Source organism: Solanum stenotomum, chromosome 8 (genome assembly GCF_019186545.1).
Source record: "Solanum stenotomum isolate F172 chromosome 8, ASM1918654v1, whole genome shotgun sequence".
NCBI classification, from domain to species: Eukaryota; Viridiplantae; Streptophyta; class Magnoliopsida; order Solanales; family Solanaceae; genus Solanum; species Solanum stenotomum.
In genome coordinates, this window is record NC_064289.1 from 1,349,993 (window position 1) to 1,364,655 (window position 14,663).

The window sequence follows — 14,663 nt, forward strand, 5'->3', positions numbered from 1 at the left end:
AATAAACAATGTTAATATAAGGATAGCGGTTAAAAAAGGATAAAATTGTCATAATTTGAATTTTTGCTGAGAACAACTTTTGAATACTGACAGCTCTTGTTCTGTCCCCAGTTTACACTGTACTATTAGGCCTCTCTTCCATTCTCAAATCACATGCTTCTCTCACTTTCTTTGCTTAGTGAGAGAAACATCTCCCAATCCTTCAAGAGAAAATCATCATTTTCTCTTCTGCGTTTCGTTATATAATCGGAGATTTTGATTAACACAAGATCAAACAATGGCTGGATATGTAGGTGTTTTTGTATCTGATCCATGGCTTCAGAGTCAATTCACTCAGGTCGAGCTTCGGCGTTTGAAATCTCACGTAAGTTTTTCGATTTTCAAATCTCTACAATTTGATTTATGACTCTGCTATTAGCTAAGCTCGGATATAGGATGAAAGTTGCGGGAGGTTGAGAGAAGGAGTTACGACATTAGAATTTTGATGAAATTTCTGTATACTAGGTTCGAATGGAGTGGAATGAATTTTTTGGGGAGATGATAACGGAGATTTTAACTAAATTTGGATAGATGTGTAGTTGATTGATTTACTGTGTTAATCGGCTTATCAAAATCAGTTCTGAATTCTAAGGATTTTTGCTGTTTGCAGTTTAATGCGATGAAGAGAGAAAATGGAGGTCTGATGCTCGCAGACTTACCATCTAAAATGGCGAGAATAAAACACGTCGGTGAGAATCTTACAGAACAAGAAAGAGAGTCGTTTCTCAGAGATTCCTACAAAAGTTTGGAAGAAGATGTTGATTTCGAGCTATTTCTTCAGGTAACACACGATCTCATTTAGTAAAATGTTGTTAGTTCGATACTCTGCAGTTTCAAATTTGAAGAAGATAATAGATCATTTTTATTCATCTTAGAAGCTATAGAAACTGTTTGTTACCGCTAGAAAGGCAAATTCATGTGTGAACTTGATTTGAAATTACTTTGTTTATAGAACCTTCTATTGTACCTCCACACAGAGCTTCTTTCACTTCCCAACTATCAGAGGACAATGGAAAAAGAAAAAGGAATTGAGAATCCATAAGTTGATTCAGTCTCTGATCTTTGGCTTTCATTAGTTTCAAATGATTTTGTGTGTCCATTCTCTTGAACATAAACGGATCAATTCAGATGATACTCCTTGTAAATTTTGAGGTTTGTTATTTTGTTTTAACAACGGAACTAGGAAGAGGAAGATGAATAAAGAAGTGAATAACTAGATTAAAGAGGACATTTTAATCTCCCACAAGTATATTCCTTCATCTTGATGCCTTGCAATTTTGACTCCAAATGCATTCGTAGTAACCTACGTGCATTTGGTTTCAGTAGTTCTATTCTATGTATAAACTTTGTTAGAACGTACTCGTCAAGAAATTTTTGGTTTGATTTGTCTAAGAACACAAGAATTGTTGAACTCATGACAGATTTATTTGAAAATCCAAGCACATGCTGCTGCAAGGATGGGAAATACTGCAAAGAGTTCATCAGCTTTTGTCAAGTCAGCAACTTCTACATTGCTCCACACAATTAGTGAATCTGAGAAGGCATCGTATGTTGCACACATTAACAGCTATCTTGCGGATGATGAATTTTTGAAGAAATACCTTCCTATTGATCCTTCAACCAATGATCTCTTTGAGGTTTCCAAGGATGGAGTTCTTATTTGGTGAGCATCAAATCTTTCACTTTGTCTACTAATATGCCTCAAGTATGTAAAACTTCTTTGACTAGATTGTTCATAATATTGTTCTTTTGCTGCAGCAAGCTTATCAATGTGGCTGTACCTGGAACAATTGATGAACGGGCAATAAACATGAAGAGAATGCTGAATCCATGGGAAAGGAATGAAAATCATACCTTGTGCCTCAACTCTGCTAAGGCAATTGGATGTACTCTAGTGAATATTGGCACTCAAGACTTTATTGAAGGAAGGGTATGTATCCCTTTCACTTTTAGCAATCTGTTCTACAATGGATTTGTCCTATTAGGACACAATTCCGCAACAACTTAGTCGACTCCGTTCACTGTTGAGTTACCAAAGGGATCCCATCAGTTGTGGGCTTGTAAACTTGGTTTTCAGCATGACATACTCATAAAACCATCTCGGTCGAAATAGCTCTATCTTTCTTCCCTTGTATTTGAGAAGCATTTATGTAATATCAAAGGAATTGCCTCTCTCTTTTAATTTGAATGCGAATGATACCCTGAAACTTATGTTTGAGGGGTGACGTCAAATTTCTACTTGCATGTTCAGTGATATCCCTGCTGCCCCCACATTATCTTGTTCTCTCCTGTGGCTGGATTATATTGATTTAAGTCATCCATCCTATGCTTCTTCTGTGCAATATCATGGTCTTATTATTATTCAAAGATATGTTCCATGTTTTTAGTATTCCTCAAGATATATTCATAAGCTTACTTTTATCAGTGTGAATTATTGTCTGTGAGATTTTATGGCTTACATGTTTTATCTATCTTCAGTTTCTGCAGTGTTACGTACTGGTCTAATACTTTATCTTTTTTGTCGGTTTCCAGAGGCATCTTGTTCTTGGAGTGATATCTCAAATTATTAAGGTAATCTAAATGTGTCCTTTCCAAATCATTTAGTGGATTTTAAAATTTTGAATAATGAGGTAACTTTGGTACGTAAGATTGCCTTACAAAATGAAGGAATCTTCATTTTAGATATTAAAAATCATGGCCACAGATTTTAGCTCACAGGCTTGAAACCAGTACCAAAACTTTTTAAGGACATTGATTTACTTTCATGCTATTTCAGATTCAACTATTGGCGGACCTCAACTTAAAGAAAACACCTCAATTGTTGGAGTTAGTTGATGATAACAAGGTAAAGACATACACTCATCTATGCTTTCATCAATTGACAACTTGTGCCAAAACTTGTGTTATATGCTTGATTATCTCAAATCTTTGATGTCAGGATGCAGAGGAGTTGATGAGTCTACCTCCAGAAAAAATCTTGCTCAGATGGATGAATTTTCAATTGAAGAAAGCTAAATACGAGAAAATTGTGACTAACTTCTCATCTGACATAAAGGTAGATAAAAATAAGCTGGACTTTGCATCAATTAGGTGTGACTATGCAAATTTTTAATATGTGCAACATTTTCCTCGGTCTTTAATGTTATCTCTTTCCCTCAGAGAGAGGAAGACTGAGCCACTGAGGTGCTTGTTTTTTTCCTTCCAATTCCCAGAAATTCTAAATAAGTTATCTATTGAAAAAATGAAGAAGCATCAGATACATATTTAAGACATCAATGTGTTGAGAGTTCTTAAATAAGCTATTTATCTTTTATAGAATGCGTGGTGCAAGACTTTCTTGTCCTTGTACCCCAGAAATAAAAGAAAAGAGCTTTCCTCTTCATCCCTTTCGTGTTATTTTTGTCCATTTTGAGCGAATAATGCTGATTCTTAAGCCATCTGTCTGCTTTTGTAGGATGCAGAAGCTTATGCTCACCTCTTAAATGTTCTTGCCCCAGAGTACATTAATCCTACAACACTCACTGTGAAAGACCATTTAGAAAGAGCAAAGTTCGTATTGGAACATGCGGGTAGGATGGGTTGCAAAAGATACTTAACAGCAAAAGATATTGTGGAAGGCTCTCCAAATCTTAACCTTGCATTTGTAGCACATATCTTTCAGCACAGGTAAGAAGCATGTGTTTCTTTGCGTTTTATGTATGAACTTGCTGACTGTTTCTGATTAAAGTTTTCTTGTGTGTGACTCATTTACGAGAAGAAGTCTCTGGTTAAGCCTTTTCTGTTCTAAGAATTTCAGTTGTGGTAGGAAAAGGTTTTGATAAGTTTATTGCTTTCTGATTAGCAATATAGACAGAATATGTGCAACTTATGGACCATGTTAATATGCATTTTATCGCGTTCTTCTAAAACAGCATGTCTTGGTGCTTTACCATGTTTCTTTCTTAGCATATTGAATGCTAGCAGAGTGACTAATTGTATGATTAGCCAATTCAGCTAGTCAAGTTTGAGAGTGCCTGTACCACACTCTTGTAATAGAATGACCAATTGTATGATAAGCCAATTCAGCTAATCAAGTTTGAGAGGTTATAACTTCAATAGCAAGTATGGTAAAATTTGTGCTACACATTTCATAGGGACTGACATTTAACTGTAAGATTTAGTTATTTGATTACTTGTTTCAATCTTGAATTGACCATAAACCTCTTATCAATAGGAATGGGCTGTCAACTCAAACAAAGCAAATATCCTTTCTGGAGATTTCACCAGATGAAGCTCAAATGTCCAGGGAAGAGAGAGCTTTCCGCTTTTGGATAAATAGTCTTGGAAATTCATCTTACATAGACAATGTTTTTGAAGATCTCAGAAATGGGTGAGTGCTACCTCGGTTACCGAATGCTGCAAACTTTCCCCATGGCAGTGGGCTTATTTGATGTTACTACAAAATTTCCTGACTAAGTTAAACTATGTAAATTGAACTCTGTTGTGACCTAAGTGCAATGACATTTATATATCTATCTGGTATGGAAGTGATAAGTATTCATACCATGACCACTTTTACGAGAGTGCCTGTGCGCTGGTGTATTTATTTCAATCTAATGAACTGTTTGTGTCTTTCCAGATGGTTGCTTTTAGAGACACTTGACAAGGTGTCTCCTGGAATTGTTAATTGGAAAATTGCTACTAAGCCTCCAATTAAGATGCCATTCAGAAAAGTAGAAAACTGCAACCAAGTTGTGAAGATCGGGAAGCAACTGAAGTTTTCTCTTGTAAATATTGCTGGAAATGACATTGTACAGGGAAATAAGAAATTAATATTGGGTAAGTGTTGTCAACCTTTCTTCTTCTTCTTCTTCTTCTTCTTTTTGTCTCCTTTATTCATATCGGTAATACCAACATGCTTTTTTTGGTTTTCGGGGAAGGGGAGGGATTGTTTAACTCAACTGTTTTGGACCAACATTCTTTGTTCCCTATTTCAGCTTACTTGTGGCAGTTAATGCGATGTAACATGCTTCAGCTCTTGAAGAATTTGAGATTTCATTCCAACGGGAAGGAAATCACTGATGCAGATATCTTAGAGTGGTCCAACAGCAAAGTAAGAAATTCAGGAAGCAAGAGTCGCATGGCAAGTTTTAAGGTAAAATTTCTAAGATCAGTCATTTTCAGATTCAGAACAATAGAGTTGAGTACGCCTTCGATTGATTATATTGATAAGGCATGGCTTTGCTAGCAGACATATGATCATTATTAGCTTTGTGTGTGTGTGTAGGTGGGTGCATATAGCATCTATTTTCAATGTTTTGAACCTTGCTTTGAATTGTTTTGTTATCAGTAATTAAAAGGTGTGAAAATAATGTTGGTGTGCACAACAAGTTCAAGTTTTACTTAGGCAGACTATACATGTATACATATGATATGTAAGCCCTGACTATCGAACTTTCAGTTAGTAAACGTCACAATCAATCTTTTCCTGGTGGTACATTACCTGATATGGCTTGCAAAGAAAGTTGTAACCTTTTACAGTCTCTGATTTTCAATTGGACACCTGTTTTTGGTAAAAATGGGATGATTTATGATTTATGATCAGATATTCTGATATAGTTGTTGGATGAGGGATTACTAGTTGAATGATACCCCACAACTTGGCTAGCATACACCTCTTTTGCCTCTCGTTATCATGAGACAGAGAACTGAGTGTTTAATTTACAGGATAAGAGTTTGTCAGATGGCATCTTTTTCCTTGAGCTGCTTAGTGCTGTACACCCTCGAGCTGTTAACTGGAGTCTTGTTACAAAAGGAGAAACTGGTAATCTTATTTCAGACTTCAAATAGCTCCTTCATTATGTTGTTCTGATTTTATGTTAGTTGCTTGTTAGTATCAACACGAGGCATTGTTTCTCCATTCAGTCCTGATATTGTCAGTACATTAGACTTCTTAGTAATACGAAATTTTGATTGATGCAGAGGAGCAAAAGAAGATGAACGCAACCTACATTATCAGTATTGCAAGGAAACTTGGATGTTCAATATTTTTATTACCCGAAGATCTAATTGAGGTAATCATTCATTTGCTCAACATGCATGGATATTTGATGCATTCCATCTTTCAGGACACTTAATAACCTGTTTGTGATGCCTTTAGCTTTCAGGCAATTGAATTTGCTGCCTCTAATACTAAAACAAGTAAAATCACATGCGTTTTAATTTCACGGATGGTCACTCAACTATGCCTAAGTATCGTGAAAGTTACTAGATAATTCTCTTGCAAGTATAACAGAAAGTCATTCGGAGGAAACAAATTAGACATGATAACAGTGACCATTCGTGAATTAACCCTATCGATGCTTGTATTGTGTCCTCTACTGACAACTGTAATACTGCAAAATCATAGTATAATGGTGTATGTGTGTGTGTTTAATCAGGTAAATCAAAAGATGATGCTTACACTCACAGCAAGTATAATGTATTGGCACTTGAAACAACCAATGGAGGACCAAATTTCAATTTCAGATAGTGATAGTAGCTCAGTGGACACAATTTCAACCTCAACGTTGGATGATACCGCGTCTGAGTGTTCAATGGATGACAACAGCAACAGATAAACTGGGAAAATTTTCATGTGTGCTGGATTTTTTTTTTCTCCAAATTCTTTGTTTTGATTGAAATTTTGGAAAAAAAATAGGGTGTATGGCTTTGTAAGTAGTCAGTGTTCTATTGCAGTTCTCTTTTAAAAAAAAGAGAGTCTATATTGTGAATATAGTTAAGAGAGTTATTTTGTATTGTGCAAGAGATTTTGTGTAGTATACCTTGGTTTTATATGTTTACTAGTGAATTTGTATGTAAAAGACCTAAATAATCTTATTTTAATATCCAATGAAAATATTATAGTCGTCAAATCCAAGTAAGATTAGATTTCAAGTTTTTCATTATTATTAACGTTTAATTTAATATTTTTTTTAAAAAAAATTGTCACTTAATTCTTTTAGAGATATAGTTGATTTTTATAATAGTCTGTATTGACGAATATATTTTTTCTTAGATAAATGTGTAAGTAATGAAAAAAAATTTCATAAAAATTGATCTCTTTATGTGTATATGCAATAATTTTTTTAAAACATGTATTTGAAGCAAAAGTTTGCAAGTTTATGCACTTTGAAATAACTTTAGATATGTCTTTAAAGTTACGTCGGACAAAGCTTAATTCTACAAAGTGGCCTATAGTGTATGCACATATGTCTGAAATTAAGATATTTTATTCAAAGTTCAGACATATCATATCTAAATTTATTTTAAAAAGGAGGTGATTTTATTTAAAACTTAGTATAAGTTATTAATTTATAAGATTAGAAAAACAAAACCAATTGATGCGAATTTATAAGAATTTTGTAACAACTATTATTATTTATTTAAATTGTATGATAATAAGAAAACATTTTTTTTAGAAATAATTTTAGTCCATTAAAAATACAATTTTAATTATATGGTCCATTTCGAGGTAGGTCGTTTAAAAATAAAAATGATAACTAAATCACAAAAAAGAAAATATTTAGGCGTTAAAGGTCGCACGATTTAGGAGTTTTTCTTCCCCGCCAACATCCGATTCTTCAGATTGGAAATCGAACTTGTAAGTATAATCTATTAAAAAAATATTTACTTTTTGTTGTTTTGTTATTGAATTTGTGTTTTTTTTTTATCTTGAATTTGTTATGCTTATTATGATTCTTTCTGGGAAAAATTCCGACGACTCGAGAAAATTTTGTGATTTTGATGTGTGTTTTTCACATGGTTTGGATGAGTAAACGTATATTTCTAGTTGATGTATATCAATATATGAGTTTGTTCATAGAAAAGTCATGAGGATTCTGGATAACTATTATTTTTTTGAATTTTCCCGTTTGAACGTACGATTCTAAAGTTCAAACTTGAAAATTTGAGTTTTTGAAGTTGTTCTTTAAAATGCATTTTACTTGGAAAAAAATTGAATTTTTGCGAGTGGAAGATCAGTTTTTGGGAACTTGAAAATATATGAAAGTCTGATCAAATTTCATGGCCGAATAGATATTTGAAAATAAATTTTCAAAACTTAGATCCAAAATCTATGGCAGAATGCTAGATAAGTTTTTATCGGGTCAGTCTAGCTTGAATCCTATATTGTTTCTATTTTTATTTTGGCAGCTGGATGCTTGTAATACCTTGTTTACTTCAGGTTGATGAGGGTAGTAAATGTTTTCTCTTTATAAGAAACAAATTATCTTCTGTTTGATGAGGTTTTCCTGCGGAGATTTCTATCTCTTCTTTTGATGCAAGGAGAGGTTTTAGAAAAAAACCGTCATTTGAGCCAATGAATGCTAAGAAAGACAATTTTTTACCAATATGGGTTGTGGTGGGATGGTTAGGTCTCGAATTGAGCCCTGGTAGCGCAGCCTCCCAAAAGGGGCCTTGAATGCGCGAATGCGAATTAGTCGGGATCCAATGCGGGTATCATAACCAAGTGGGAAACCAACAAAAAAGAAGACAATTTTGAAGTTTGGAAGTTTATTTATTTTTATTCCAAAGGAAGTTAGTAGGTTTTTTATGATCTTGATAGACATCGTAACTGACAGGTGAATCTTACTAAGGTCAGACTTGAAGATGGTTTCTGAATTGATAAATGCCAATCCCATTGTGTATGAGAAGAAGGAGCGTCAAGCAAGGATTGCTCCAAGTACGGCTGAACATTCAGCTGAAACTATCGACCAGCTAGAAATTTTTGATATCCTTCTGAATGATTGCATTCTACCTGTTATGTTTGACTTGAAATTAATCTTTCTATGATAAGGGACTATCTATGAGGCTAAAACCCATCCACTTCAGAATCTGTGAGTTTTATTCTCTCAAATACAATCATTCAGATTTCAAACGGAGCAGTACTAGCATGTTAAGTCTATGAGTAACGATACATAGAATACCTGGAGGAGGTCTTTGAATTTGCAAAGTAGAGTTAATTTCGTCTTACTTGTTTCTGATATTTATTTTTGTACTCTATAGTTCAATGTGAAAGATGAAGTGGAGAAAGAATCCTTTGCTCCTTTTCTTCATAACTTTTTCTTATATTTATTAACGGGACATGTCATTCTATGCAAACAATCAATGGAGAAAACCTTTTGCACCTTGGTGCGTGAAATATGTTGCAAGCTTTCTCTTTTCTGGTACAAACTCTGTTAATATGACTTAAAGGTTCATGAATTGTGTTTGCAAGCTTTCTCTTTTCTTGTACAAACTCTGTTAATATGACTTTAACTGTGAACAAGTCGTCCCTAAACCTCATGCTCCACGGATCTGATGTAGCATATGGTACTCTATCCAAACAAAGATCAACCAGGTTTTGAGATTCATCCTTCTCCCAATCCTAGGAATTCTCCCTAAATTTCAATTTCTGTTGAACTTCCCCTTCATGTCTTATACGAATTTGTTGGATTGTCAGCTCTCTCTGACATGAGATTCTATAATGTTTGGAAAGGAAAGCCTCAACTCACACCCTCCACATAACCATATTTGTGGGGAGGGGGAGAGAGGAGAGGGTGATGAGGGCATGCATTATTTGCACTTCAACATTTGTTTTATATCTTTTGTGCTTTTGTCCATGGCAATTTGAAGTGCGCATTGGTTTGCTATTCTTAGCAAATAGTAGAATATTATAGGATCACATGTCATGAAAATTTTCAGGGTCACACTGCTACCGGTACTGATCTGAGGTGATACTGTTCAATCTGAGATCGATTATCTTTGTATACTTCCTATTCGATTAAAGTACGGGTCAGTGTAACCAATTGCAATCTTCACTTTACTGCTTGATGAACTTTTACATTCTATCGTACTTCTCCTTTTGCTTCACAAATGTCAGTGTCCTTCGACGAGTAACATGAGTACATCCATTTGATTATGTATCCTAATAGGATCCTTCTAAATCTTTTTCTGCCTGTTTGGGTTATCATTGTGTCATTTCAAAGGGAACTAAGCAAGTATGAAGTTTGATTTGTTCGGGTTAAATTTATAGCTATGAATAGGTAATCATTCCTTAACATTCTTACACTACCTTAGAGATATAAAAGATCCAGAGCATCCCTATTCTCTGGAAGAGCTGAAAGTTATAACAGAAGATGCCATTGAGGTAGATGACAAGCGAAGCCATGTAAGGTGAGAACTAAATCGTTTTCATATGATTCTATTTTGATTCCTCGTAGTTGGCATTTTCTTGTTGTCTAAGAAGAAGAATTTCTTCGATTCAGGGTCACATTCACGCCTACTGTGGAACATTGCAGCATGGCGACTGTTATTGGATTATGTTTACGTGTGAAACTTATGCGATGTTTGCCTTCACGTTATAAGGTATGCTTTATTACCCTTATACTTAGACTAAACAGACTCGTGTGTGTTACAATCTTTCCCTGTAAAAAGCATATAGACTATTACGTTTTATGTGATATGCTGTTATGATTTTATAGAAATCAACAATGCCCAAAATCACAGAGTACTGGAGAAGACGTTCATACCTGTAACCAGTCTCTCTATGATATTTCTACATTCTAGTTGCATTTTAAACTACAAGGGTCAACGACTTCTATTGGAAATCATTCTTTTGTTGGAATATTATGATTTTCTTTTAATCATTGACGTTTTTAGTTGATATCTAGCTGTGACTTTAAATTGTTGGAAATGTTAATCTATTTGCAAGTTTTCAGTTTGCTTGTTCTTTTTAGTAATATATCGTTGTTGTCTTGCCAGGTGGATATTAGAGTAGCACCTGGGACTCATGCTACGGAAGCTGCAGGTATTTGTCTCTCTGTATCTGTCATACAACATCCAATATTTAGTCACTATTACCAGTAAACTCCAATTCTTTAGCTGTCACTCCGCCAGCATTTGTCCCTTCTTTTTTGCTTTGACAAAAGGGCATCATCCCTTTTCGAGCAAAGCTCCCGAACTATAAATTATATTTGCTCTTCTTAGCATACCACGCGGGCATAGAGCTGATTATGCATTTCTTTTTCTGTGTATATGGTGTTCACGCTATTAGTTAATGTAAATTTATCCCAAAAGAAAACCTTACAAGCTTCTTGGAGAGCTTTCTAAGAGCATTACCACTGATCATTTGTTTTGTGATTGCAGTAAATAAGCAGTTGAATGATAAAGAACGAGTCGCTGCAGCATTGGAAAACCCTAACCTTGTCGATATGGTAGACGAATGCCTTGCTCCATCTCTTGAATGAGGAAGTAACTTCTTGTTCAGTATTATGCAGATACAACTTGAAAAACTTTCATCAAAAAGTCCTATGTTATATTATTTTGTTGTGGTTGTTTTTTTAACTGCTTTTCATTGGTTTATTCAATTCATTATATTAATAATGTTGTTGTTTTAGTGAAACTATGAAATCACAATGTAGTTGGTTGGCATGAAATAGGTTGCATCTTTTTTGTGAAGATCAGATATATGCAATATTTATATCATCATATCCCCTTGGTATTTTCCATATTCACGAATCACGATCATTTGGCAGTTGGAATCTATATTGCTCGGACTCTTTAAAAACAGGTCCATGTCGGGCATTCTTGGAGGAGGATCCGACACTAATAGATATGACATATTGTATAAATATATCTACATAATACTCACTTGAGAACTTGAGGAAAAATAAGCTAAAAAAATTTAATAAAAATATTTTATCATGTATTTATAAAGTGTTTAGATTCTCAATTAAAAGACACCATAAACTCCAAATACAACTAGGAAGTTGAAAAACAACCAAAACTCTATTTTTACTTTTAAAAATTCTTTTTTCCTAAATTTTTATTTTAATAAAATAACTTTATTTAAATTATATATAATATTTTTTAAGAAAAAATACATTCAAATTCTAAAAATTTAATACAAAAAATATGATCAATTACAACTTTGAAAATTTTAAATAAATTAATTTTTAAAGATTTTTTTGACCAAACATCCCCTTAAAAGATCTAAGTAAATCTAAAGATAAATTTTTTAAAATGGTCGATGTATTCCGCATACTTTTTAAATGTGCACCCCCGTAAAAAAAATAAAAAATCTAAGTAGATCTAGATATAAAATTTAAAGAGTGATCGATGTATTCCGCGTACTTTTTAAACGTGCGATTAGTTTAGTGGTGCTTTATTGTTATATTGTTTTATTATTGGATGTCCCAATTTTGTGGCATGCCATTTACATTAACTTTCTGTTGTGCCATCCCTTTTTGGCCATGTCCACTTTTATCTTTTAGGACCAATTTGGATTTTGAACCCTTAATTAACAAGATTCGTCAGATTCATAATTTAAATTTTATATATTTATTTTTTAAAATTTTAGTATTGAATTCATAATTTCTTAAAGTTTTATTTATATTTAGTTTTTAATATAATTTTGATAGTTTATTAACCCTTTCACTTTGTTATGATCATCATTCATTAACTCGTTTAGTTTGTTCGAACTCAATTACATTCATCCTATTTCTTTTTAGAGATGATTGCATAAGAGATCTCTATGTTTAAATTAATGACTTCTTTTTGTGTGATTAACAAGTAGCGAGACATGAAATAAAATTTAATTCATCAATCGATTGTAGAGTTCACCAAAGATTTTACCTACCTAAATAGTGAAATCTTACAATTGATTGGGATTGTATAAATAAGTGAGTAAATAACGATAAATTTTCTATTTGATTAAATTAAATATCATATCTACCTTCCTCCAGCATACTAATATTTCCTCCTCTATGTACATTGTACACATTTTTTTTTATTTTTTGTTCTAACGATTTTACTTTCTAATTTCAACTCAATTTCTCTAAATTAACTATTTCATTTTGTCATGTTTGATTATACATCAGAAAAACAGTTTTTTTTTTAAAAAAAAATCTATCTTCTTAAATGAAATCCTTCAATAACAAGAGGCATAATATTGAAATCTCGATATATAATAGGTTCGTCTCTTTACCCTTTTCTCCTTCAAAATCATACTTTTATCTACAATTGAGTTAGACATCATAACATATATTTAATAAACACATTATATATTACACTCTTATCTTTAGACGGAAGTCCAAAAAATCTCTCTTATGTCTCATCATTATATGGACTTCACAAAATGAACTTAACGATTTTTTAAATATATTTTATTTTATTTTACTTTAAACCATAAATTTTAATTGAGCCGTTTCAAATGATAACTTTGTAGGATGTGAGATTTGATAACCTGAATCCATAAACCAGTGACATATAAAAAAAACATATAAACGTGTTTTTAATTAGACATTAAAGAAGGATTAACAAAATATTATCAAGGGGATTGATTAGACAAAGTGGTTGGTGAGGTGATTAATGTTATTTTCTTTTTGGCTCCCATCATGATAATCCTAAAATAAGATGTCTTATTGTCATTAGTTCTAAGTACCAATATTAAAATAAGAGCAGCAAAATTACATCATAAAAACATGATGTGGTATGTACCGTCTCTTTTTTATTAGACTTTGAATAAATTTATAATCTAAACAAGCAAAATGAGTTTTTTGCTTTAAAAAATAAGTGATCGTAGGTGGGATTTTTTTTAAAAAACTTTGTGATAGATGTCATGAGATTTTCTAAAGATATATTAATATTTAAATAAAAAGCTAAAATTTAATTAATTTCAAATATAAAACGTGTTTATTATGATTACGGACTGAGCCAATAAATAATTGAAAAATTATGTGGGTGAATACGTTTTAATAAATAATTATTGATTTTAGCGATACTTTTGATTTATTACCATTTATAGTAACACATAACAATATTATGATAAATTTGCACTATGTTGTAAAAGTGAATTATGCATGCAATATATATGTATTATGTTTTAAAATATATTATACTTGTTTGATAATAAATTGACACAATGTATTATAAGTATATTAAAATGGATAATAAATATATTATCCATCAATAAACTTGTATTACATGTGTTTTATAAATTATTATCTGTAATATATATTAAAATTGTATTATAAATTTATTATAAGAATTCAAATAAAAAAAATGTTATTGCTATAAATGGTAAATATTTTTTTAATATAACATATTTATGTTAAGTTTCCGAACCAAGAAAAATAGGGGCGGAATTATGATTTTGCTTATAGGTTAGGTGTTTTGGTCCATACTTTATAGTTTAAAAATCGTTTCATCTACATTTATAATTTTTTCAATACACAGCTTCAGATAATAACTAATTTACTGTATTTTGAAAATCTTATCTTCTGTCACTTTCTCCCAATATTGCCTTGTAAGCAAAAAAAAGAAAAGAAAAGTTGATGGACTAGTTATCAGAATGATGCTACAGTTTACTTTAGCTATAAAAACCCATCAAAGAATTCAGAATTTTGATATTACCAAACATGGCAAAAAAAAACTTTGTTTTACACTATAATATACTGTTAATTAGTTTCTTGATATTTTTGTTTTTGGTAACAGAAGGGGCACCTCAGAGTGCACAGGTAACTCAACTCCCTGGATTCAATGGCACTTTTCACTCAAAACATTATGCTGGGTTTGTATTCTTTTTGTGTTTTTTGATAAAAAGATGTAAACTTTATCTTTGATTT

General features: G+C 32.4%; 3 protein-coding genes across 6 annotated transcripts in view; all 3 read left to right on the forward strand.

Moving 5' to 3' along the window:
- Window positions 1-73: 73 nt before the first annotated feature.
- LOC125873059 (fimbrin-2-like) lies at window positions 74-6,672 on the forward strand. Its single transcript, XM_049553915.1, has 14 exons — window positions 74-364; window positions 650-820; window positions 1,461-1,702; window positions 1,798-1,969; window positions 2,572-2,610; window positions 2,816-2,884; window positions 2,978-3,094; window positions 3,494-3,705; window positions 4,253-4,408; window positions 4,658-4,857; window positions 5,016-5,173; window positions 5,746-5,842; window positions 6,001-6,092; window positions 6,459-6,672. The coding sequence occupies exons 1-14, from the start codon at window positions 278-280 to the stop codon at window positions 6,636-6,638; spliced, it is 1,992 nt and encodes a 663-aa protein (XP_049409872.1). The 5' UTR covers window positions 74-277; the 3' UTR covers window positions 6,639-6,672.
- Window positions 6,673-8,645: 1,973 nt separating this feature from the next.
- LOC125874996 (protein AE7-like) lies at window positions 8,646-11,526 on the forward strand. Its single transcript, XM_049556046.1, has 5 exons — window positions 8,646-8,793; window positions 10,112-10,212; window positions 10,305-10,404; window positions 10,801-10,846; window positions 11,185-11,526. Exons 1-5 carry the CDS (start codon window positions 8,668-8,670, stop codon window positions 11,283-11,285), a joined length of 474 nt encoding a protein of 157 aa, XP_049412003.1. The 5' UTR covers window positions 8,646-8,667; the 3' UTR covers window positions 11,286-11,526.
- Window positions 11,527-14,433: 2,907 nt separating this feature from the next.
- Window positions 14,434-14,663, forward strand: part of LOC125872048 (serine carboxypeptidase-like 20) — a 32,671-nt gene continuing 32,441 nt past the window's right edge. For all 4 annotated transcript variants that reach the window (XM_049552713.1, XM_049552712.1, XM_049552714.1 and 1 more), the window contains exon 1: window positions 14,434-14,608. In XM_049552713.1, coding sequence (XP_049408670.1) covers window positions 14,457-14,608 — 152 coding nt within the window. In that variant the 5' untranslated portion in view covers window positions 14,434-14,456. The remainder of the gene's footprint in view (window positions 14,609-14,663) is intronic.

What these genes read in the sequence shown, in the direction of transcription:
- LOC125873059 (XM_049553915.1), top strand. Translation starts at nt 278, where the DNA reads ATGGCTGGATATGTAGGTGTTTTTGTATCTGATCCATGGCTTCAGAGT. An exon ending in AGTTAGTTGATGATAACAAG is followed by an intron (nt 2,885 to 2,977) that starts GTAAAGACATAC and finishes CTTTGATGTCAG; the next exon opens with GATGCAGAGGAGTTGATGAG. An exon ending in AAATAAGAAATTAATATTGG is followed by an intron (nt 4,858 to 5,015) that starts GTAAGTGTTGTC and finishes TCCCTATTTCAG; the next exon opens with CTTACTTGTGGCAGTTAATG.
- LOC125874996 (XM_049556046.1), top strand. Translation starts at nt 8,668, where the DNA reads ATGGTTTCTGAATTGATAAATGCCAATCCCATTGTGTATGAGAAGAAG. An exon ending in AGCTAGAAATTTTTGATATC is followed by an intron (nt 8,794 to 10,111) that starts CTTCTGAATGAT and finishes TTCTTACACTAC; the next exon opens with CTTAGAGATATAAAAGATCC. An exon ending in GTTTGCCTTCACGTTATAAG is followed by an intron (nt 10,405 to 10,800) that starts GTATGCTTTATT and finishes TTGTCTTGCCAG; the next exon opens with GTGGATATTAGAGTAGCACC.